The sequence below is a fragment of the Crinia signifera genome, chromosome 3 (genome assembly GCF_055691185.1).
Source record: "Crinia signifera chromosome 3, ASM5569118v1, whole genome shotgun sequence".
Taxonomy (NCBI): domain Eukaryota; kingdom Metazoa; phylum Chordata; class Amphibia; order Anura; family Myobatrachidae; genus Crinia; species Crinia signifera.
The window spans coordinates 3228653-3255708 of NC_139219.1; the positions used below are offsets into that span (position 1 = coordinate 3228653).

General features: G+C 46.9%; 1 protein-coding gene across 1 annotated transcript in view; it reads right to left on the reverse strand.

The window, feature by feature from the left end:
- Positions 1 to 27056, reverse strand: part of TGFB2 (transforming growth factor beta 2) — a 155465-nt gene that overhangs the window by 11902 nt on the left and 116507 nt on the right. Inside the window, exons 2-5 of the mRNA XM_083175146.1 lie at positions 19188 to 19351; positions 15405 to 15537; positions 14139 to 14249; positions 9648 to 9825 (exon numbers count right to left, since the gene is read on the reverse strand). Of these exons, the coding sequence (XP_083031272.1) occupies positions 9648 to 9825; positions 14139 to 14249; positions 15405 to 15537; positions 19188 to 19351 (586 nt within the window). The remainder of the gene's footprint in view (positions 1 to 9647; positions 9826 to 14138; positions 14250 to 15404; positions 15538 to 19187; positions 19352 to 27056) is intronic.

Consider the following 27056-nt stretch of genomic DNA (forward strand, 5'->3'; position numbering starts at 1 on the left):
CCTGATTACACATCTATACACCTGTACCTGATTACACATCTATATACCTGTAACCAATTACACATCTATACACCTGATTACACATCTATACACCTGATTACACATCTATACACCTGTACCTGATTACACATCTATACACCTGTACCTGATTACACATCTATACACCTGTACCTGATTACACATCTATACACCTGTACCTGATTACACATCTATACACCTGTACCTGATTACACATCTATACACCTGATTACACATCTATACACCTGTAGCTGATTACACATCTATACACCTGATTACACATCTATACACCTATACCTGATTACACATCTATACACATGTACCTGATTACACATCTATACACCTGATTACACCTCTATACACCTGTAGCTGATTACACCTCTATATACCTGTACACACATCTATACACCTGTACCTGATTACACATCTATACACCTGTAGCTGATTACACATCTATACACCTGTAGCTGATTACACCTCTATATACCTGTACCTGATTACACATCTATACACCTGTAGCTGATTACACCTCTATACACCTGTACCTGATTACACATCTATACACCTGATTACACATCTATATACCTGTACCTGATTACACATCTATACACCTGTACCTGATTGCACCTCTATACACCTGTAGCTGATTACACATCTATACACCTGTACCTGATTACACATCTATACACCTGATTACACATCTATACACCTGTACCTGATTACACATCTATACACCTGTACCTGATTACACATCTATACACCTGTACCTGATTACACCTCTATATACCTGTAGCTGATTACACCTCTATACACCTGTACCTGATTACACCTCTATACACCTGTACCTGATTACACATCTGTACACCTGTACCTGATTACACATCTGTACACCTGTACCTGATTACACATCTATACACCTGTACCTGATTACACATCTGTACACCTGTACCTGATTACACATCTATACACCTGTACCTGATTACACATCTATACACCTGTACCTGATTACACATCTATACACCTGTACCTGATTACACATCTATACACCTGTACCTGATTACACATCTATACACCTGTACCTGATTACACATCTATACACCTGATTACACATCTATACACCTGATTACACATCTATACACCTGATTACACATCTATACACCTGATTACACATCTATACACCTGTACCTGATTACACATCTATACACCTGTACCTGATTACACATCTATACACCTGTACCTGATTACATATCTATACACCTGTACCTGATTACACCTCTATACACCTGTACCTGATTACACCTCTATACACCTGTACCTGATTACACCTCTATACACCTGTACCTGATTACACATCTATACACCTGTACCTGATTACACATCTATACACCTGTACCTGATTACACATCTATACACCTGTACCTGATTACACATCTATACACCTGTACCTGATTACACATCTATACACCTGTAGCTGATTACACATCTATACACCTGTACCTGATTACACATCTATACACCTGTACCTGATTACACATCTATATACCTGTAACCAATTACACATCTATACACCTGATTACACATTTATACACCTGATTACACATCTATACACCTGTACCTGATTACACATCTATACACCTGTACCTGATTACACATCTATACACCTGTACCTGATTACACATCTATACACCTGATTACACATCTATACACCTGTACCTGATTACACATCTATACACCTGTACCTGATTACACATCTATACACCTGATTACACATCTATACACCTGTAGCTGATTACACATCTATACACCTGATTACACATCTATACACCTATACCTGATTACACATCTATACACCTGTACCTGATTACACATCTATACACCTGATTACACCTCTATACACCTGTAGCTGATTACACCTCTATATACCTGTACACACATCTATACACCTGTACCTGATTACACATCTATACACCTGTAGCTGATTACACATCTATACACCTGTACCTGATTACACCTCTATATACCTGTACCTGATTACACATCTATACACCTGTAGCTGATTACACCTCTATACACCTGTACCTGATTACACATCTATACACCTGATTACACATCTATATACCTGTACCTGATTACACATCTATACACCTGTACCTGATTGCACCTCTATACACCTGTAGCTGATTACACCTCTATACACCTGTACCTGATTACACATCTATACACCTGATTACACATCTATACACCTGTACCTGATTACACATCTATACACCTGTACCTGATTACACCTCTATATACCTGTAGCTGATTACACATCTGTACACCTGTACCTGATTACACATCTGTACACCTGTACCTGATTACACATCTATACACCTGTACCTGATTACACATCTGTACACCTGTACCTGATTACACATCTGTACACCTGTACCTGATTACACATCTATACACCTGTACCTGATTACACATCTATACACCTGTACCTGATTACACATCTATACACCTGTACCTGATTACACATCTATACACCTGTACCTGATTACACATCTATACACCTGTACCTGATTACACATCTATACACCTGATTACACATCTATACACCTGATTACACACCTGTACCTGATTACACATCTATACACCTGTACCTGATTACACATCTATACACCTGTACCTGATTACACATCTATACACCTGTACCTGATTACACATCTATACACCTGTACCTGATTACACATCTATACACCTGTACCTGATTACACATCTATACACCTGTACCTGATTACACATCTATACACCTGTACCTGATTACACCTCTATACACCTGTACCTGATTACACCTCTATACACCTGTACCTGATTACACATCTATACACCTGTACCTGATTACACATATATACACCTGTACCTGATTACACATCTATACACCTGTACCTGATTACACATCTATACACCTGTACCTGATTACACCTCTATACACCTGTACCTGATGACACCTCTATACACCTGTAGCTGATGACACCTCTATACACCTGTAGCTGATTACACCTCTATACACCTGTAGCTGATTACACTTTGATACACCTGTAGCTGATTACACCTCTATACACCTGTAGCTGATTACACCTCTATACACCTGTAGCTGATTACACATCTATACACCTGTAGCTGATTACACATCTATACACCTGTAGCTGATTACACCTCTATACACATGTAGCTGATTACACCTCTATACACCTGTAGCTGATTACACCTCTATACACCTGTAGCTGATTACACCTCTATACACCTGTAGCTGATTACACCTCTATACACCTGTAGCTGATTACACCTCTATACACCTGTAGCTGATTACACCTCTATACACCTGTAGCTGATTACACCTCTATACACCTGTAGCTGATTACACATCTATACACCGGTAGCTGATTACACCTCTATATACCTGTAGCTGATTACACCTCTATATACCTGTAGCTGATTACACCTCTATATACCTGTAGCTGATTACACCTCTATATACCTGTAGCTGATTACACCTCTATATACCTGTAGCTGATTACACATATATACACCTGTTGCTGATTACACCTCTATATACCTGTAGCTGATTACACCTCTATACACCTGTAGCTGATTACACCTCTATATACCTGTAGCTGATTACACCTCTATATACCTGTAGCTGATTACACCTGTAGCTGATTACACCTCTATACACCTGTACCTGATTACACCTCTATACACCTGTAGCTGATTACACCTCTATATACCTGTAGCTGATTACACCTCTATATACCTGTAGCTGATTACACCTCTATACACCTGTAGCTGATTACACCTCTATACACCTGTAGCTGATTACACCTCTATACACCTGTAGCTGATTACACCTCTATACACCTGTAGCTGATTACACCTGTAGCTGATTACACCTCTATACACCTGTAGCTGATTACACCTGTAGCTGATTACACCTCTATACACCTGTAGCTGATTACACCTGTAGCTGATTACACCTCTATACACCTGTAGCTGATTACACCTCTATATACCTGTAGCTGATTACACCTCTATACACCTGTAGCTGATTACACCTCTATACACCTGTAGCTGATTACACCTCTATACACCTGTAGCTGATTACACATCTATACACCTGTACCTGATTACACCTCTATACACCTGTACCTGATTACACATCTATACACCTGTACCTGATTACACCTCTATACACCTGTAGCTGATTACACCTCTATACACCTGTACCTGATTACACATCTATATACCTGTACCTGATTACACATCTATACACCTGATTACACATCTATACACCTGTACCTGATTACACCTCTATACACCTGTACCTGATTACACATCTATACACCTGTAGCTGATTACACCTCTATATACCTGTAGCTGATTACACCTCTATACACCTGTAGCTGATTACACATCTATACACCTGTAGCTGATTACACCTCTATACACCTGTAGCTGATTACACATCTATACACCTGTAGCTGATTACACCTCTATACACCTGTAGCTGATTACACATCTATACACCTGTAGCTGATTACACATCTATACACCTGTAGCTGATTACACATCTATACACCTGTACCTGATTACACATCTATACACCTGTAGCTGATTACACATCTATACACCTGTAGCTGATTACACATCTATACACCTGTAGCTGATTACACATCTATACACCTGTAGCTGATTACACATCTATACACCTGTACCTGATTACACATCTATACACCTGTAGCTGATTACACATCTATACACCTGTAGCTGATTACACATCTATACACCTGTACCTGATTACACCTCTATACACCTGTACCTGATTACACATCTATACACCTGTAGATGATTACACCTCTATATACCTGTAGCTGATTACACCTCTATACACCTGTAGCTGATTACACATCTATACACCTGTAGCTGATTACACCTCTATACACCTGTAGCTGATTACACATCTATACACCTGTAGCTGATTACACATCTATACACCTGTAGCTGATTACACATCTATACACCTGTACCTGATTACACATCTATACACCTGTACCTGATTACACCTCTATACACCTGATTACACATCTATACACCTGTAGCTGATTACACATCTATACACCTGTAGCTGATTACACATCTATACACCTGTAGCTGATTACACATCTATACACCTGTAGCTGATTACACATCTATACACCTGTACCTGATTACACATCTATACACCTGTACCTGATTACACATCTATACACCTGTAGCTGATTACACCTCTATACACCTGTAGCTGATTACACCTCTATATACCTGTAGCTGATTACACCTCTATACACCTGTAGCTGATTACACATCTATACACCTGTAGCTGATTACACCTCTATACACCTGTAGCTGATTACACATCTATATACCTGTACCTGATTACACATCTATACACCTGATTACACATCTATACACCTGTACCTGATTACACCTCTATACACCTGTACCTGATTACACATCTATACACCTGTAGCTGATTACACCTCTATATACCTGTAGCTGATTACACCTCTATACACCTGTAGCTGATTACACATCTATACACCTGTAGCTGATTACACCTCTATACACCTGTAGCTGATTACACATCTATACACCTGTAGCTGATTACACCTCTATACACCTGTAGCTGATTACACATCTATACACCTGTAGCTGATTACACATCTATACACCTGTAGCTGATTACACATCTATACACCTGTACCTGATTACACATCTATACACCTGTAGCTGATTACACATCTATACACCTGTAGCTGATTACACATCTATACACCTGTAGCTGATTACACATCTATACACCTGTACCTGATTACACATCTATACACCTGTAGCTGATTACACATCTATACACCTGTAGCTGATTACACATCTATACACCTGTACCTGATTACACCTCTATACACCTGTACCTGATTACACATCTATACACCTGTAGATGATTACACCTCTATATACCTGTAGCTGATTACACATCTATACACCTGTAGCTGATTACACCTCTATACACCTGTAGCTGATTACACATCTATACACCTGTAGCTGATTACACATCTATACACCTGTAGCTGATTACACATCTATACACCTGTACCTGATTACACATCTATACACCTGTACCTGATTACACCTCTATACACCTGATTACACATCTATACACCTGTAGCTGATTACACATCTATACACCTGTAGCTGATTACACATCTATACACCTGTAGCTGATTACACATCTATACACCTGTAGCTGATTACACATCTATACACCTGTACCTGATTACACATCTATACACCTGTACCTGATTACACATCTATACACCTGTAGCTGATTACACCTCTATACACCTGTAGCTGATTACACCTCTATATACCTGTAGCTGATTACACCTCTATACACCTGTAGCTGATTACACCTGTAGCTGATTACACCTCTATACACCTGTAGCTGATTACACCTATATATACCTGTAGCTGATTACACCTCTATACACCTGATTACACATCTATACACCTGTAGCTGATTACACCTGTAGCTGATTACACATCTATACACCTGTACCTGATTACACCTCTATATACCTGTAGCTGATTACACCTCTATACACCTGATTACACATCTATACACCTGTAGCTGATTACACCTGTAGCTGATTACACCTCTATACACCTGTAGCTGATTACACCTGTAGCTGATTACACCTGTAGCTGATTACACCTATATACACCTGTAGCTGATTACACCTCTATATACCTGTAGCTGATTACACCTCTATACACCTGATTACACATCTATACACCTGTAGCTGATTACACCTGTAGCTGATTACACATCTATACACCTGTACCTGATTACACATCTATACACCTGTACCTGATTACACATCTATACACCTGTAGCTGATTACACCTCTATACACCTGTAGCTGATTACACATCTATACACCTGTACCTGATTACACCTCTATATACCTGTAGCTGATTACACCTCTATATACCTGTAGCTGATTACACCTCTATATACCTGTAGCTGATTACACATCTATACACCTGTAGCTGATTACACATCTATACACCTGTACCTGATTACACATCTATACACCTGTAGCTGATTACACCTCTATACACCTGTACCTGATTACACATCTATACACCTGATTACACATCTATACACCTGTACCTGATTACACATCTATACACCTGTACCTGATTACACATCTATACACCTGTACCTGATTACACCTCTATACACCTGTAGCTGATTACACCTATATATACCTGTAGCTGATTACACCTCTATACACCTGATTACACATCTATACACCTGTAGCTGATTACACCTGTAGCTGATTACACATCTATACACCTGTACCTGATTACACCTCTATATACCTGTAGCTGATTACACCTCTATACACCTGATTACACATCTATACACCTGTAGCTGATTACACCTGTAGCTGATTACACCTCTATACACCTGTAGCTGATTACACCTGTAGCTGATTACACCTGTAGCTGATTACACCTATATACACCTGTAGCTGATTACACCTCTATATACCTGTAGCTGATTACACCTCTATACACCTGATTACACATCTATACACCTGTAGCTGATTACACCTGTAGCTGATTACACATCTATACACCTGTACCTGATTACACATCTATACACCTGTAGCTGATTACACCTCTATACACCTGATTACACATCTATACACCTGTAGCTGATTACACCTGTAGCTGATTACACATCTATACACCTGTACCTGATTACACATCTATACACCTGTAGCTGATTACACATCTATACACCTGTACCTGATTACACATCTATACACCTGTACCTGATTACACATCTATACACCTGTAGCTGATTACACCTCTATACACCTGTAGCTGATTACACCTCTATATACCTGTAGCTGATTACACCTCTATACACCTGTAGCTGATTACACCTGTAGCTGATTACACCTCTATACACCTGTAGCTGATTACACCTATATATACCTGTAGCTGATTACACCTCTATACACCTGATTACACATCTATACACCTGTAGCTGATTACACCTGTAGCTGATTACACATCTATACACCTGTACCTGATTACACCTCTATATACCTGTAGCTGATTACACCTCTATACACCTGATTACACATCTATACACCTGTAGCTGATTACACCTGTAGCTGATTACACCTCTATACACCTGTAGCTGATTACACCTGTAGCTGATTACACCTGTAGCTGATTACACCTATATACACCTGTAGCTGATTACACCTCTATATACCTGTAGCTGATTACACCTCTATACACCTGATTACACATCTATACACCTGTAGCTGATTACACCTGTAGCTGATTACACATCTATACACCTGTACCTGATTACACATCTATACACCTGTACCTGATTACACATCTATACACCTGTAGCTGATTACACCTCTATACACCTGTAGCTGATTACACATCTATACACCTGTACCTGATTACACCTCTATATACCTGTAGCTGATTACACCTCTATATACCTGTAGCTGATTACACCTCTATATACCTGTAGCTGATTACACATCTATACACCTGTAGCTGATTACACATCTATACACCTGTACCTGATTACACATCTATACACCTGTAGCTGATTACACATCTATACACCTGTAGCTGATTACACATCTATACATCTGTAGCTGATTACACATCTATACACCTGTACCTGATTACACATCTATACACCTGATTACACATCTATACACCTGTACCTGATTACACATCTATACACCTGTACCTGATTACACATCTATACACCTGTACCTGATTACACCTCTATACACCTGTAGCTGATTACACCTATATATACCTGTAGCTGATTACACCTCTATACACCTGATTACACATCTATACACCTGTAGCTGATTACACCTGTAGCTGATTACACATCTATACACCTGTACCTGATTACACCTCTATATACCTGTAGCTGATTACACATCTATACACCTGTAGCTGATTACACCTGTAGCTGATTACACCTCTATACACCTGTAGCTGATTACACCTGTAGCTGATTACACCTGTAGCTGATTACACCTATATACACCTGTAGCTGATTACACCTCTATATACCTGTAGCTGATTACACCTCTATACACCTGATTACACATCTATACACCTGTAGCTGATTACACCTGTAGCTGATTACACCTGTAGCTGATTACACATCTATACACCTGTACCTGATTACACCTCTATATACCTGTAGCTGATTACACCTCTATATACCTGTAGCTGATTACACCTCTATATACCTGTAGCTGATTACACCTCTATACACCTGTAGCTGATTACACCTCTATATACCTGTAGCTGATTACACCTCTATACACCTGTACCTGATTACACCTCTATATACCTGTACCTGATTACACATCTATACACCTGTAGCTGATTACACATCTATACACCTGTACCTGATTACACATCTATACACCTGATTACACATCTATACACCTGTAGCTGATTACACCTATATATACCTGAAGCAGTACGCCGCATCTAAGGCCCGCTTCTTCCGCCGGCTGGATTGCTGGGACTCTTGCCTATATGAGGGTAGCAGCATTAGCAGTAGGTGGGGGTTCTGGCTGTTGTGTTTCTTCTGTCCAGTCTTTAACGTTTTGGGGTCCAGCATGGAATAAGAGAAGGGGTCATCAATACCTGTGGAGAGAGGCATATACACACACGGTGTGATTACACAAATATACAAAACACTTATGGCCAACATAAGATATCTATGTGATATGTCCCCTACATGGGGGAAAGGTTCCACTCAGGACACCGCTAGCGTCTGATGGGACAAGGAGGGCAAAGGGGCAACCTCCCCATACCATACGAGGGGTCAGTCTTAGGTTGGCAGAGCGGCAGCCATGGACGGGTAAGGGTGGTGTATTCTAGGAATAGGCTGCACTGTAATGTGCACCCATATAACTAACCAGACCGCACAATATACCTCCTGCATGCCACCTATCCCACAGTATAGGCTATGCCCCCACCAGTATAGGCTGTGCCCCCACCAGTATAGGCTGTGCCCCCACCAGTATAGGCTGTGCCACTCCCTCTACCCCACAGTATAGGCTGTGCCCCCACCAGTATATGCTGTGCCACTCCCTCTCCCCCACCAGTATAAGCTGTGCCACTCCCTCTCCCCCACCAGTATAGGCTGTGCCCCCACTCTCCCCCACCAGTATAGGCTGTGCCACTCCCTCTCCCCCCCAGTATAGGCTGTGCCCCCACCAGTATATGCTGTGCCACTCCCTCTTCCCCACCAGTATAGGCTGTGCCACTCCCTCTCCCCCACCAGTATAGGCTGTGCCACTCCCTCTCCCCCACCAGTATAGGCTGTGTCCCCACTCTCCCCCACCAGTATATGCTGTGCCCCTACTCTCCCCCACCAGTATATGCTGTGCCCCTGCTCTCCCCCACCAGTATATGCTGTGCCACTCCCTCTCCCCCACCAGTATAAGCTGTGCCACTCCCTCTCCCCCCCAGTATAGGCTGTGCCCCCACCAGTATATGCTGTGCCACTCCCTCTCCCCCACCAGTATAGGCTGTGCCACTCCCTCTCCCCCACCAGTATAAGCTGTGCCACTCCCTCTCCCCCCCAGTATAGGCTGCGCCCCCACCAGTATATGCTGTGCCACTCCCTCTCCCCCACCAGTATAAGCTGTGCCACTCCCTCTCCCCCCCAGTATAGGCTGTGCCCCCACCAGTATATGCTGTGCCACTCCCTCTCCCCCACCAGTATAGGCTGTGTCCCCACTCTCCCCCACCAGTATATGCTGTGCCACTCCCTCTCCCCCACCAGTATAGGCTGTGCCCCCACCAGTATATGCTGTGCCACTCCCTCTCCCCCACAGTATTCGCTGTGCCCCCACTCTCCCCCACCAGTATGGGCTGTGTCCCCACTCTCCCCCACCAGTATAGGCTGTGCCACTCCCTCTCCCCCACCAGTATAGGCTGTGCCCCCACTCTCCCCCACCAGTATAGGCTGTGCTCCCACTCTCCCCCACCAGTATAGGCTGTGCCCCCACTCTCCCCCACCAGTATAGGCTGTGCTCCCACTCTCCCCCACCAGTATAGGCTGTGCCCCCACTCTCCCCCACCAGTATAGGCTGTGCCCCCACTCTACCCCACCAGTATAGGCTGTGCTACCACTCTCCCCCACCAGTATAGGCTGTGCCCCCACTCTCCCCCACCAGTATAGGCTGTGCCCCCACCAGTATAGACTGTGCCACTCGCTGTGCCCCTACCAGTATAGGCTGTGCCCCCACTTTCCCCCACCAGTATAGGCTGTGTCCCCACTTTCCTCCACCAGTATAGGCTGTGCCCCCACTCTCCCCCACCAGTATAGGCTGTGTCCCTACTCTACCCCACCAGTATAGGCTGTGCCCCCACTCTCCCCCACAGTATAGGCTGTGCCCCCACTCTTCCCCACCAGTATAGGCTGTGTCCCCACTTTCCCCCACCAAAATAGGCTGTGCCCCCACTCTCCCCCACCAGTATAGGCTGTGCCCCCGCTCTCCCCCACCAGTATACGCTGTGCCCCCGCTCTCCCACACAGAATACGCTGTGCCCCCACTCTCCCCCACCAGTATAGGCTGTGCCCCCGCTCTCCCCCACCAGTATAGGCTGTGTCCCCGCTTTCCCCCACCAAAATAGGCTGTGCCCCCACTCTCCCCCACCAGTATAGGCTGTGCCTCCACTCTCCCCCACCAGTATAGGCTGTGCCCCCACTCTCCCCCACCAGTATAGGCTGTGCCCCCACTCTCCCCCACCAGTATAGGCTGTGCCTCTGCTCTCCCCCACAGTATAGGCTGTGCCACTCCCTCTCCCCCACAGTATAGGCTGTGCCCCCGCTCTCCCCCATCAGTATACGCTGTGCCCCCACTCTCCCACACAGTATACGCTGTGCCCCCACTCTCCCACACCAGTATACGCTGTGCCACTCCCTCTCCCCCACCAGTATAGGCTGTGCCCCCACTCTCCCCCACCAGTATAGGCTGTGCCCCGCTCTCCCCCACCAGTATAGGCTGTGCCCCCGCTCTCCCCCACAGTATAGGCTGTGTCCCCACTTTACCCCACCAAAATAGGCTGTGCCCCCACTCTCCCCCACCAGTATAGGCTGTGCCCCCACTCTCCCCCACCAGTATAGGCTGTGACCCCACTCTCCACCTGTAATATAGGTTCCCTACACCTTTATTATAGGTTCTCTGCACCTGTATTATAGGTTCTCTGCACCTGTATTACAGGCTCTCTACACCTGTATTATAGGCTCTCTACACCTGTATTATAGGTTCCCTACACCTGTATTATAGGTTTTCTATACCTGTATTATAGGATCCCTACACCTGTATTATAGGTTCCCTGCACCTGTATTATAGGCTCTCTACACCTGTATTATAGGTTCCCTGCACCTGTATTATAGGTTCTCTACACCTGTATTATAGGTTCTCTACACCTGTATTATAGGCTCTCTACACCTGTATTATAGGAACCCTGCATCTGTATTATAGGTTCTCTACACCTGTATTATAGGTTCTCTGCACCTGTATTATAGGTTCTCTGCACCTGTATTATAGGTTCTCTGCACCTGTATTATAGGTTCTCTGCACCTGTATTATAGGTTCTCTGCACCTGTATTATAGGTTCCCTGCACCTGTATTATAGGTTCCCTGCACCTGTATTATAGGTTCCCTGCACCTGTATTATAGGCTCTCTACACCTGTATTATAGGAACCCTGCATCTGTATTATAGGTTCTCTGCACCTGTATTATAGGTTATCTGCACCTGTATTATAGGTTATCTGCACCTGTATTATAGGATCTATACACCTGTATTATAGGTTCTCTGCACCTGTATTATAGGTTCCCTGCACCTGTATTATAGGTTCTCTAAACCTGTATTATAGGTTCCCTGCACCTGTATTATAGGCTCTCTGTACCTGTATTATAAGCTCTCTACACCTGTATTATAGGTTCCCTGCACCTGTATTATAGGTTCTCTACACCTGTATTATAGGTTCCCTGCACCTGTATTATAGGCTCTCTACACCTGTATTATAGGTTCTCTGCCCCTGTTGTATAGGTTCTCTACACCTGTATTATAGGTTCTCTGCACCTGTATTATAGGATCTATACACCTGTATTATAGGTTCCCTACACCTGTATTATAGGTTCCCTGCACCTGTATTATAGGTTCCCTGCACCTGTATTATAGGTTCTCTGCACCTGTATTATAGGTTCTCTGCACCTGTATTATAGGTTCTCTGCACCTGTATTATAGGTTCCCTACACCTGTATTATAGGCTCTCTACACCTGTATTATAGGTTCTCTACACCTGTATTATAGGCTCTCTACACCTATATTATAGGCTCTCTACACCTGTATTATAGGTTCCCTGCACCTGTATTATAGGTTCCCTGCACCTGTATTATAGGCTCTCTGTACCTGTATTATAAGCTCTCTACACCTGTATTATAGGTTCCCTGCACCTGTATTATAGGCTCTCTGCACCTGTATTATAGGCTCTCTACACCTGTATTATAGGTTCTCTGCCCCTGTTTTATAGGTTCTCTACACCTGTATTATAGGTTCCCTACACCTGTATTATAGGTTCCCTGCACCTGTATTATAGGTTCTCTGCACCTGTATTAAAGGTTCTCTGCACCTGTATTATAGGATCTATACACCTGTATTATAGGTTCCCTACACCTGTATTATAGGCTCTCTACACCTGTAGTATAGGTTCTCTGCACCTGTATTATAGGTTCCCTGCACCTGTATTATAGGCTCTCTGCACCTGTATTATAGGTTCCCTGCACCTTTATTATAAGCTCTCTGCACCTGTATTATAGGTTCTCTACACTTGTATTATAGAGTAAGTACACCTATACATCCCCCCCCCCCCCCCCAACATAAAGGGCTAGAGAAGTGCCTTACTGCGTCGGCGTCCTGCATCGGCGTACTGTACCTGCAAACCTGGTCTCCAGCTCCTCACTTTTGTTCGGGATGATGTAGTTATTGGAAGGAATGAAGGTGCAACAAGGACAATGTAAACTTATCTTAAATCCAAGATTTCGATCTGCAAGAAAATACAATTACATGTAAAAATGTGACGATTTCCTGCAGTGACACAATACGATAAATGTCCACAACAATAAGTATGTACAAATGTAACAGGGTGTGAGAATCAGAAAGGGACAGATTTTGGGAGAGGCAATCATTTACACTGCAGACCCAGGGTGACTTTGCCATGTAAATCATTGCTGCTTTAGAAAAAAAGGGAAAACTCTCCCAAAAGTCTTTGATTCTCACACCCTTTGGGTAACATTTAATGAGATGCGAAAATGTGACTTTTGCGATATCGGCAGAAATCGCACTTTTTCCTGAATTGGCATATTTAATTAGATGCGAAAAACTGCGAAAACCGTGAGATTTTTACTCGCGTCGGAACTCGCATCCAGTTGTTTTCCCATTGAAAAGTATACAATTCGCATATTTAATTAGATGCGAATTCGGGAAAATGTGTCTAAAAATCGCCAAACATTTAGACCAGGTTCTGACAGGCGAATTGGCCAGAACCCTGCACATATCATTGAGATCTGTGCATGGCCCTGTGTTAAAAATGTGTTAAAGTGTTTGTTGGGGAAAAAAATGGCGCACCTGGTTCCAAAAATACGGCGGACAAAAAGTCTGGGGGTCCTCTGTATTTTGAAACCAGCACCAGGCTCCAACAGCCCTCGGTGTCATGCCACAGCCGGGGGACACTTTTTATATAAGGTCCCCCGGCCGAAACATGAGCACCGTGGTTGGTCAGCCTTGGACGGGGTTCCTGGAGTAGTGGGGACCCCCCCCAGGCTTCACCTGTCCAGGGCTGAAGCCCAGGGCTGTCACCGGCATCGGTGGCCAGTGGATGCCGGTCTGATAGGGTTAAATCTCACATACGTAACATTGCTTTATGCAGGAGAACTACAAGTGCTCAGGAGGGGGGACCTCACGCTGTTTAAAAAAAAAAAGTGTAAACACAAAATCGCACATTACCTCAAATTCGCACATTTTCATGCCTAAAAATCGCCCATTATCGCACTTAATCGCACTTTTAAATATATGCAAATTCACAGCAAAAATGCGATTTAAAAAAAGCACGAAAAAATCGCATTCTATTAAATGTCACCCTATATGTTCAATGTTACACAGAGTGGATGCGCTGCAGCTGTTGGGGCGGTAGTAACCTTACCTCTGTGGCGGAGCCATTCCTTAATAGGTTCTGTGACATCGAACGACAACCACTCCCCCTCCGCCCGCGTCTTCACCACCTTACTGTCTATGTAGCGCTGCATTGGCGACGTCAAGTCTTTAGATTTAAGGATCTGCAATAACAGAGATCTAGCAGTGTCACAAAGAGTATTTCCCCTGGCTGTAACCGATACAAACACGGCATACGCACAGCACCGCTACAGACACGGCATACGCGCAGCACCGCTACAAACACGGCATACGCACAGCACCGCTACAAACACGGCATACGCACAGCACCGCTACAAACACGGCATACGCACAGCACCGCTACAGACACGGCATACGCGCAGCACCGCTACAAACACGGCATACGCACAGCACCGCTACAGACATGGCATACGCGCAGCACCGATACAAACACAGCATACGCACAGCACCGCTACAAACACGGCATACGCGCAGCACCGCTACAAACATGGCATATGCGCAGCACCGATACAAACACGGCATACGCGCAGCACCGATTCAAACACGGCATACGCGCAGCACCGCTACAAACACGGCATAGACGCAGCACCGATACAAACACGGCATACGCGCAGCACCGATACAAACACGGAATACGCGCAGCACCACTACAAACACGGCATACATGCAGCACCGATACAAACACAGCATACGCACAGCACCGCTACAAATACGGCATACGCACAACACAGATACAAACACGGCATACGCACAGCACAGATACAAACACGGCATACGCACAGCACCGATACAAACACGGCATACGCACAGCACCGCTACAAACACGGCATACGCACAGCACCGATACAAACACGGCATACGCACAGCACCGATACAAACACAGCATACGCGCAGCACAGATACAAAGATGGCATACGCGCAGCACCGCTACAGACACGGCATACGCACAGCACCGCTACAAACACGGCATACGCGCAGCACCGCTACAAACATGGCATATGCGCAGCACCGATACAAACACGGCATACGCGCAGCACCGCTACAAACACGGTATACGCACAGCACCGATACAAACACGGCATACGCACAGCACCGATACAAACACAGCATACGCGCAGCACCGATACAAAGATGGCATACGCACAGCACCGCTACAAACACGGCATACGCGCAGCACCGCTACAAACATGGCATATGCGCAGCACCGATACAAACACGGCATACGCGCAGCACCGATTCAAACACGGCATACGCGCAGCACCGCTACAAACACGGCATAGACGCAGCACCGATACAAACACGGCATACGCGCAGCACCGATACAAACACGGAATACGCGCAGCACCACTACAAACACGGCATACATGCAGCACCGATACAAACACAGCATACGCACAGCACCGCTACAAATACGGCATACGCACAACACAGATACAAACACGGCATACGCACAGCACAGATACAAACACGGCATACGCACAGCACCGATACAAACACGGCATACGCACAGCACCGCTACAAACACGGCATACGCACAGCACCGATACAAACACGGCATACGCACAGCACCGATACAAACACGGCATACGCACAGCACCGATACAAACACGGCATACGCACAGCACCGATACAAACACGGCATACGCACAGCACCGATACAAAGATGGCATACGCACAGCACCGATACAAACACGGCATACGCACAGCACCGCTACAAACACGGCATACGCACAGCACCACTACAAACACGGCATACGCACAGCACAGATACAAGCACGGCACAGATACAAGCATGGTATAAGAACAGCACAGATACAAGCACGGCACAGATACAAGCACCACACAAGATTGGCACAGATACAAGCACAGATACAAGTATGGTATAAGAACAGCACAGATACAAGCACGGCACAGATACAAGCACGGCACAGATACAAGCACGGCACATAATAGGCCTGATCCTGAGGTGGGAGTAAAGCAGGCAGTAACTGAGCACCTGGGTAACACCATGCTCCACTGCAGGGGGCAGATGTAACATGTACAGAGAGTTAGTATCGGTGATTGGTACCAGCATACTGTAGACCAGGATAGAATGGGCACCAGGAGGTTTATCTGACAATATATAGAGAGTGTTGGAGTCTTCGTGTCTGAGGAAACCTTCTGCTAGTTCTGCATTCCTGATATTGATGTATAATCCTCGGGGGTACTGACCGCGGGAGGGTTACATGTGACGGAAATGACTGATGGCATCCCCTGTGCCAGCTGTGCCATGCCTGCACTGACTGTACCTACCCAATGCCCCTCTAATGACTGACAAGAGTGCAACTATATGTGTATAATATATGATACATAACGTTGCAAACACTAGATGGACAAGCAGATTATTGCGGATTCGGTTACCATGTGGCCATTCCCCCGAGATTCCTGCGTTCCTTATACCGGCCACCCCGATGCACAAATACTGACTGGTCCTCCTACTCCTGCAGCCTCCCGATCAGGGGTTAAAGTGAGCGGGAGCGGGGGGGAACAGAGTTCCACCACCTCTAATGCTAGGGGGAACTGAGTTCCACCACCTCTAATGCTAGGGGGAACTGAGTTCCTCCACCTCTAATGCTAGGGGGAACTGAGTTCCACCACCTCAAATGCTAGGGGGAACTGAGTTCCACCACCTCTAATGCTAGGGGGAACTGAGTTCCACCACCTCTAATGCTAGGGGAAACTTAGTTCCACCACCTCTAATGCTAGGGGGAACTTAGTTCCACCACCTCTAATGCTAGGGGGAACGGAGTTCCACCACCTCTAATGCTAGGGGGAACTGAGTTCAACCACGTCTAATGCTAGGGGGAACTGAGTTCCACCACATCTAATGCTAGGGGGAACTGAGTTCCACCACCTCTAATGCTAGGGGGAACTGAGTTCCACCACCTCTAATGCTAGGGGGAACTGAGTTCCACCACCTCTAATGCTAGGGGGAACTGAGTTCCACCACCTCTAATGCTAGGAGGGACTGAGTTCCACCACATCTAATGCTAGGGGAACTGAGTTCCACCACGTCTAATGCTAGGGGGAACTGAGTTCCACCACCTCTAATGCTTGGAGGGACTGAGTTCCACCACGTCTAATGCTAGGGGGAACTGAGTTCCACCACATCTAATGCTAGGGGGAACTGAGTTCCACCACCTCTAATGCTAGGGGAAACTTAGTTCCACCACCTCTAATGCTAGGGGGAACTGAGTTCCACCACCTCTAATGCTAGGGGGAACTGAGTTCAACCACGTCTAATGCTAGGGGGAACTGAGTTCCACCACCTCTAATGCTAGGGGGAACTGAGTTCCACCAGCTCTAATGCTAGGAGGGACTGAGTTCCACCACCTCTAATGCTAGCGGGGACCGAGTTCCACCTCTAACACAGTCCTGAACAGTCCTGAAGAAGCTTGTCCCAGTTGTTTCTTCTTCTGGCACGGCGTATGTAAAGTGAAGATGAACAACTGTGGACATTGTGTATAAGGGGCATTACTGTGTGATTTAATATGAATAAGGGCACTACATGTGATGTAATGTGTATACAATTGTGCTACAGTGTGTTGTCATTTTAACTGGGACCATTATCCTTTATGGGTGGTAGGGCACAAATTTCCTGCCACTGGTCGAGGCTCTGGGGGGAGGGGGATGGGGGTTCGGTGTTAGGGGAACAGAGTTCCACCACCTCTCCAAGACCACTTTAAGCCCTACTCCCGATATATACAGCATATAGATATATAGTGACACGGATTCTCTAATGAGGATGAATTACCTGATACAGCTCTATACGCTGCTCCGACACCCGCGCCTTAGAGTTCTGGAGACGAAACACTCGAAATTCCGCCTTCACCACGTTGGTAATATTTTTTTCCATTGCAGAGACATCGAAGCGGACGATCCGGAAGTAAGGGTTGTAGTAGTTTGGGTGGATGGCATCTGAAAAAAATTACTGGGGTTATATATATATATATTCCTTCACAGAACATACAGAGATACAACATTGTATAGATAGCACATTGCAGACAAAGCGAACCACCACTCGCTGGCGCTAGGCTGCGACATTACCTGCACAGGAATTATGGATCTGTGGGGCTAATTCAAAGGAGAAACCACCTGCTAAATGCAGCGCTAATGGCTACCCACTCGCAAATCCCTACGCAATTCCCAACAGTCTTTCCCAGTCTGTGCAAATGTGAGCAGGTCTGGTGGCTGTCACTAATGTGTAACAGAGACAGGGTGGACGTGGTCATCGCACACCTGCATGATTCCACCACACCCAGAATACAGCCGGTTACTGTCCCCAAACACCGGCTTACTCTCGCTGCTCCCAGTCAAACTGCAGTCCCATTGCTTATACAATCCATACACATTGCATCCGGCATTAGATATTCACTTGATTTGCAAATTCTCACATGTTCTCACAATGTAAAATCATGCTGCACTGCAGGTGGGGCAGATGTAACAGGTGTAGAGAGTGTTACATTTGGGTGAGTTATTTTGTTTCTGTGCAGGGTAAATACGGGTTGCTTTGTTCTTACACTGCAATATAGATATCAGTGTGAACACACCCCACACAAATCTAACTCTCTTCGCACACGTTACATCTGCCCCACCTGCAGTGCACATGGTTTTGGCCATTACAGACAGATTTTGCTTTGTGATCCTTACTGAATTAGGCCTTATGTGGAGATAAAGGGGCTTATTCTGGTTGATTCGCAAGGCTGCAAATTTGTAGCCTTGCAAGTCCACCAAACGAGGATCACTGGGCTCTCAGGAACGTCTCTCTCCTCTAATTGCCGCCAATAAACAAGCGCTACCGAGATTTTTTTTATGAAGCATCTGCTCCCTGGCGTCCTGCCAGCGCCTCTCGCTGCTCCTGCAATGCCGAATCTACTCACTTCCAGAGGATGTGCAAATATTTACAGCAAGAGCCACTTATTACACACAGTATAAACACCGGCTAATTCCTCGCTCCCGCTGGCAATTATCATATGTACGCTGCCCCTGCCGCACTGTAACAACAAGACTGGAACCAGCTTCTAACTGTCATTTTACACGATGTGGGGCCTATGTACTAAGCCTTGGAGAAATAAAGTGGAAAGAGATAAAGTACCAGCCATACAGCTCCTGACTGTCATGTTAAAGGCTGTGTTTTAATAATGACAGCTAGGAGATGGCTGGTTGGTACTTTATCTCTCTCCACTTTATCCACAGGAGCCCCAGGGAAAGACACAGTCATTCTTGGAGAGAGATAAATGGAGAATATATGCAAAGAAACCAATCAGCTCACAGCTGTCATTTTGGCAACTTCTAAATCTCACTCCAAGACTTTATACATCCCCCCCCACCCCCACCACCTCTCCGCCCTCACCTTCTCCAAGACTTGTTACACCTCTCCGCCCTCACCTTCTCCAAGACTTGCTACACCTCTCCGCCCTCACCTTCTCCAAGACTTGGTACACCCCTCCGCCCTCACCTTCTCCAAGACTTGGTACATCCCCTCACCTTCTCCAAGACTTGGTACACCCCTCCACTCTCACCTTCTCCAAGACTTGGTACACCCCTCACCTTCTCCAAGACTTGGTACACCCCTCCGCTCTCACCTTCTCCAAGACTTGGTACACCCCTCCGCCCCCCACCTTCTCCAAGACTTGCTACACCTCTCCGCCCTCACCTTCTCCAAGACTTGGTACACCCCTCCGCCCTCACCTTCTCCAAGACTTGGTACACCCCTCACCTTCTCCAAGACTTGGTACACACCTTCACTCTCACCTTCTCCAAGACTTGGTACACCCCTCACCTTCTCCAAGACTTGGTACACCCCTCCGCTCTCACCTTCTCCAAGACTTGGTACACACCTCCGCCCCCCACCTTCTCCAAGACTTGGTACACCACTCCGCCCTCAACTTCTCCAAGACTTGGTACACCCCTCCGCCCTCACCTTCTCCAAGACTTAGTACACCCCTCACCTTCTCCAAGACTTGGTACACCCCTCCGCTCTCACCTTCTCCAAGACTTGGTACACCCCTCCGCCCCCACCTTCTCCAAGACTTGGTACACCCCTCACCTTCTCCAAGACTTAGTACACCCCTCACCTTCTCCAAGACTTGGTACACCCCTCCGCTCTCACCTTCTCCAAGACTTGGTACACCCCTCCGCCCCCACCTTCTCCAAGACTTGGTACACCCCTCCGCCCCCACCTTCTCCAAGACTTGGTTCACCCCTCCACCCCCACCTTCTCCAAGACTTGGTACACCCCTCCGCCCTCACCTTCTCCAAGACTTGGTACACCCCTCACCTTCTCCAAGACTTAGTACACCCCTCACCTTCTCCAAGACTTGGTACACCCCTCCGCTCTCACCTTCTCCAAGACTTGGTACACCCCTCCGCCCCCACCTTCTCCAAGACTTGGTACACCCCTCCGCCCCCACCTTCTCCAAGACTTGGTTCACCCCTCCACCCCCACCTTCTCCAAGACTTGGTACACCCCTCCGCCCTCACCTTCTCCAAGACTTGGTACATCCCCCCTACCCCTCACCTCATACTTGCCTACTTTTGAAAACTAGTTTGAGGGAGATTAGAATTGGTAGGAGAATTTTGCGCAGTGCCTCATTGAGGGGGCGTGTCATGCTCCACCCAAAGGGCGTGTCTAGTTCCAAATATGGAGAGATTGTGAAAAGAGATTGTCAAAGAGGCATCTAGAAGCGTGGGTGTGTACTGCTACATCTGAGAGGAATCTATTAAAATTCCTTATATCCAAATGTAGATGATCCCCAAAGCAGTTAGTAAGAGCTGCTATACCTGGTAAAGTGCTGGGAAATGGTGCTGATGGTTCAATGTAAATGTATCTGTCTCTCATTCCTTTTTCCCAAAAAAACTTAACCATGTAATGTGGGCTAGGTGACATGAGGGAGATTGGTAGACTAATGAGGGAGAGAGGGAGATTGGTGTTATTTCAGGGAGTCTCCTGCAGAATGCAGGAGGGTAGGCAACTATGCCTCACCTTCTCCAAGAATTGGTATTACCAGCAGATGAGCGGCTTTCCCAGCAACGATGCTCACCACTCATACACACTGGGCAGCTTTCAGCTTTAAGTCACCTAGTGTGTATGAGCCTTAAGAAATGGCATACCCTCCAACATCTGTGCGGCAGAAATCGGTACACATTCGGGAAGGGGGTGTGGCCACGGGTAAAAGTGGGCGTGGCAACGGGTAAAAGTGGGCGTGGTCACCCCCCCCCCCCCCCCCTTTCCGAATGTGCATTTTTTTTTTTTAAAGCCAGCCAGTCCCAGAGCCAAACAAAAGCTGCAGCCTTCATATATACCACATCGTGTAGTTTACACAGCCTGCTGCTGCCGCCTACCTTATCTTCCCCCAGTCCAGCACAGCCTCAGTCCCCGCCCCGGCGATGTGCGGTAGCGGGAGGGCTGAGTGCTCGTCTCTCCGCTCACAGCAAGAGGGAGCAGGGCTGGCATACCCTCATTGTTAAAGCAGCGCCTGTCATTCGCGGCACCTCCGCACGTGTGTGTGGACTCTCAGAACCCCCGGCAGGCGGCAGGGCCACAGCCATGTTAGCAGGGGGGAGGCGGGCACGCTGAGACTGCTGAGTCCCCCCGCAGGGCACCTCGGGAGACGTAGTCTCCCCCCTCACGGCTCACACTGCAGGAACTAGAGCAGCCAGCGTTGAAGCAAGCACTTGGAACTACAACTCCAAGAGAAGGAAGAGCCGGCTTTAAAAAAATCGGTACATTCGGTACAGTTCGATTTAGCCGGTACAGACCATTAAAAAACGGTACTGTACCGGCTAAATCGGTACAGTTGGAGGGTATGAAATGGTACATGCAAAAGTCATGGAAAGGGGGGTTGGAATCCCCTCTGCACACAGAAGACACCCAATCGCTGTGCACTGTCCTATGCTTCAAGTCATGAGGAGCTGGATACCTAATTATTGGGGGCCCTCTACAATGACCGGGCCCCTTACACAATAATAACAGCAACCAAATACAAGGAGGCAAATGTCACACATGTAATGACAGTAAGCCTAATAAATATTACTGGGTGTGCACAACATCATAGCTCCCCCCTCAGGGGACAACGGACCCTCGTTTTACACCCCAAAGGACAGGGATCAGCCCCCCTGCTGCTACAGCAGGGTTAGCATTGCTCCGGCACAGCACAGCACGGTAATGATGCTACATACAGCCAGCATCCAGCCTGTTACACCCCAAAGGACTGGGATCAGCCCCCCTGCAGCTACAGCAGGGTCAGCATTGCTCCGGCACAGCACAGCACGGATAACGCTTCATACAGCCAGCATCCAGCCTGTTACACCCCAAAGGTCAGGGATCAGCCCCCCTGCAGCTACAGCAGGGTCAGCATTGCTCCGGCACAGCACAGCACGGTAATGATGCTACATACAGCCAGCATCCAGCCTGTTACACCCCAAAGGACCGGGATCAGCCCCCCTGCAGCTACAGCAGGGATAGCATTGCTCCGGCACAGCACAGCACAGCATGGTAATGATGCTACATACAGCCAGCATCCAGCCTGTTACACCCCAAAGGTCAGGGATCAGCCCCCCTGCAGCTACAGCAGGGTTAGCATTGCTCCGGCACAGCACAGCACAGCATGGTAATGATGCTAAATATAGCCAGCATCCAGCCTGTTACACCCCAAAGGTCAGGGATCAGCCCCCCTGCAGCTACAGCAGGGATAGCATTGCTCCCGCACAGCACAGCACGGTAATGATGCTAAATATAGCCAGCATCCAGCCTGTTACACCCCAAAGGTCAGGGATCAGTCCCTACAGCAGGGTCAGCATTGCTCCCGCACAGCACAGCACAGCATGGTAATGATGCTACATACAGCCAGCATCCAGCCTGTTCCCACTGTCCCGCTATGGAACACTCGCTGGCAGATTCATGACCAATAAAAGTATGAAAATTTGGGAAAACGGACTAATGACTCTGGCGCCGTTCTCCTGGGAGCGCGGGATAACAGTAGATCTTCTGTTTTCCTAGATGCAATGAGAGAGGCGCACAGGGCACGGGCCAAGGCCCCTCGTTGTCACAGCAGCCGCACACATTGCCAAAATACCATGTCAATTCTGTCAGGCCCCGATGCTCAGATTCTTCTCACTAGTGAGACACTAAGCAACGCTTCAACAGATCTGTGACTGTAAGCCGCACCCTGAGCAGCGCTCTCCCACACCCAACCCTGCTGCAAAGCCCAACAAGAGCCGAATACAGCCTGCAACAACGGACTGGGGGCCTGATTCTGGTTCACTCGCAAAAGCAAAATCTCTCTCTGATGGACAAAACCATGTGCACTGCAGGTGGGGCAGAGGTAACAGCTTCAGAGAGAGTTAGATTTGGGTGGGATTTGTACTTCAAACTGATACCTATATTGCAGTGTAAAAATAATGCAGCCAGTATTTACCCTGCACAGAAACAAAATAACTCACCCAAATCTAACTGTCACATGATCTCAGTGCCCGCCTCCAATTTGTCTGGAAGAGTCCAAATGAAGCCTTGGTTACTCTTCATAATGAACAGAGGAAAGGTCATTCAATGGCGATTCCTCATCTGTGCGGCCGCACGCAGCGTAGCGCAGGGAATCAGGAGGCAGGGCGGCGGGTCTTCAGCTGGCGGTGTCTACCTGCGTGTGTGTGTGTATATATATATATATCCTCCAAATAACAGGCGTCAAGTGCAACTTGAATAATCTTCTGGTAATGACGAAGGGTTAATACCCGAAATGGCGTAGACCGTTAAGAAGAAAATAAAATACACCTTTTTGGATTCACAAGTCCCGGAGTGACGCCTGTTATTTGGAGGTCATATTGGTGGAGAAAGTGCCACATGGGAAGGCACCCGGGCACAAGCGGGGAGTGCTATATGCAGAAACAAAACATTGTAATAAATCCTCGCTGTCTGGCTCTAACTAATACCCCTTTTACACCAAAATTCCTGGTCGGACCCTGGTCTTGGAACAACACAGGAGTTTCCAGGGTTGGACCCAGCTTCATACCGCTTTTAGACCGCACTCTAGACCCTAGTTATTGCCATGTTCTTGCGGCCCCAAGACGGGTCAAGGTGCGGTCTGAAAAGGCCACCACGGGTAGAGCAACAGGGGTGTTCAACCCTGGTATTGACCAGGGTTGAACACGGCTATGACCCGTGTCAAGTGCAGTGTGAACGGGTGCCTGGGTTCGAGCGACCAGTGTCCCGTTCACAGTATGGAGGAGGCAGCACTGTCAGCTCCAAGTACTGCCTCCTCCCGAGCCCCCGATGACGCGCCGCCGCCCAGCTCCGCCCCATGTGACGTCACCGACTCGGCAATAGGCCGTGTCGGAAATTTCAGACCGCAATGCCGTGTTGCTCTGGGGATTGGACCCGTGTCCTAATCCCGTGTGCGACACGGCATTTGCGGTCTGAAAGTAGAATACACAGCACTGTAACCCAGGTCGGACCCAGGTCTGCACCGTTTACACTGAACCTGGGTCAGCACTGCTTTTCCCTATGGATGACATTAAAAATGTCCATCGTAGGACTGATAAACTGCCAGCCAACCTTTCCTCAATGATTTAAAACAAAAAATAAAAGACATGAAAAGTTAGAAAAATGTTGGTTTGTTTATTTTGTAAAATGTTTTTTCAAAAAGGTATATTCAGTGCTCAAGGACACATAGCGGTATAACAGTGCAGCATCTCCCATGTGCTCCCCCCAGCCCCCTTCCCCTGCAGCAGCAGACCGAATCTCCCATATGCTCCCCCAGCCACCTGTATGCTTCCTGGCTGCTGTCTTCTTCACTTCTGATATCTTTTCAGCACTACTCGGATGTCCCAACCTGGGTTGGGACCATTTACACCGCCCACGACCCAGGTCCAACCAGTGTTCAACCCTCGTCAGGACCTGGGTAGGAGACCAGTGTTACTGGACCTGGGTTGGCCCCTATTACACCAACGCTGACCTGGGTCCGACCTGGGTCTTTGCCTCGGTGTAAAAGGGGTATAATTCACAATAATACTAACTCACTAGAAACCAATAGCAGTAGTATACCGGTCAGTTTGTAGCAGGTTGTCTCCCACGGGTGTGGTATAGCACACTGACAGTCATTAGCCCGACGTTGCAATCTCGACTGCAGGGAGAGCACCATGGGGGGGAGCTGCTCTTGCCATGCTGCGGGCACAGTGGCTCTCTAAGCTCGCCACCCATTTCATTCTCCCTCTATGGGGGTCATGGACCCCCAAGAGGGAGCAGTCGGGATTCCGACGTCGGGGTAATGACGGTCGGAATCCCAACTGTCGTAAATCATCCGGCACCCTCCCCAACTCCTCTACAGCTGGAGGTCCTGAATAACCTTCTGTGAGGCTAAACAGCCCAAAGATCCAAACTGGGAATAATGGATGTACGTCAACCATCCAACCCCAGCACTCTATACCGGTTCTTATAAAGAGCCCAATGGCTCACAACAGAACCAGCACATATGTCAGAAACCTGGGGAAAATGTATTTATTATTTATTTACAGTGTCTTATATAGCGCAGCAGATTCCGTTACAGTGTCTTATATAGCGCAGCAGATTCTGTTACAGTGTCTTATATAGCGCAGCAGATTCCGTTACAGGTTCTTATATAGCGCA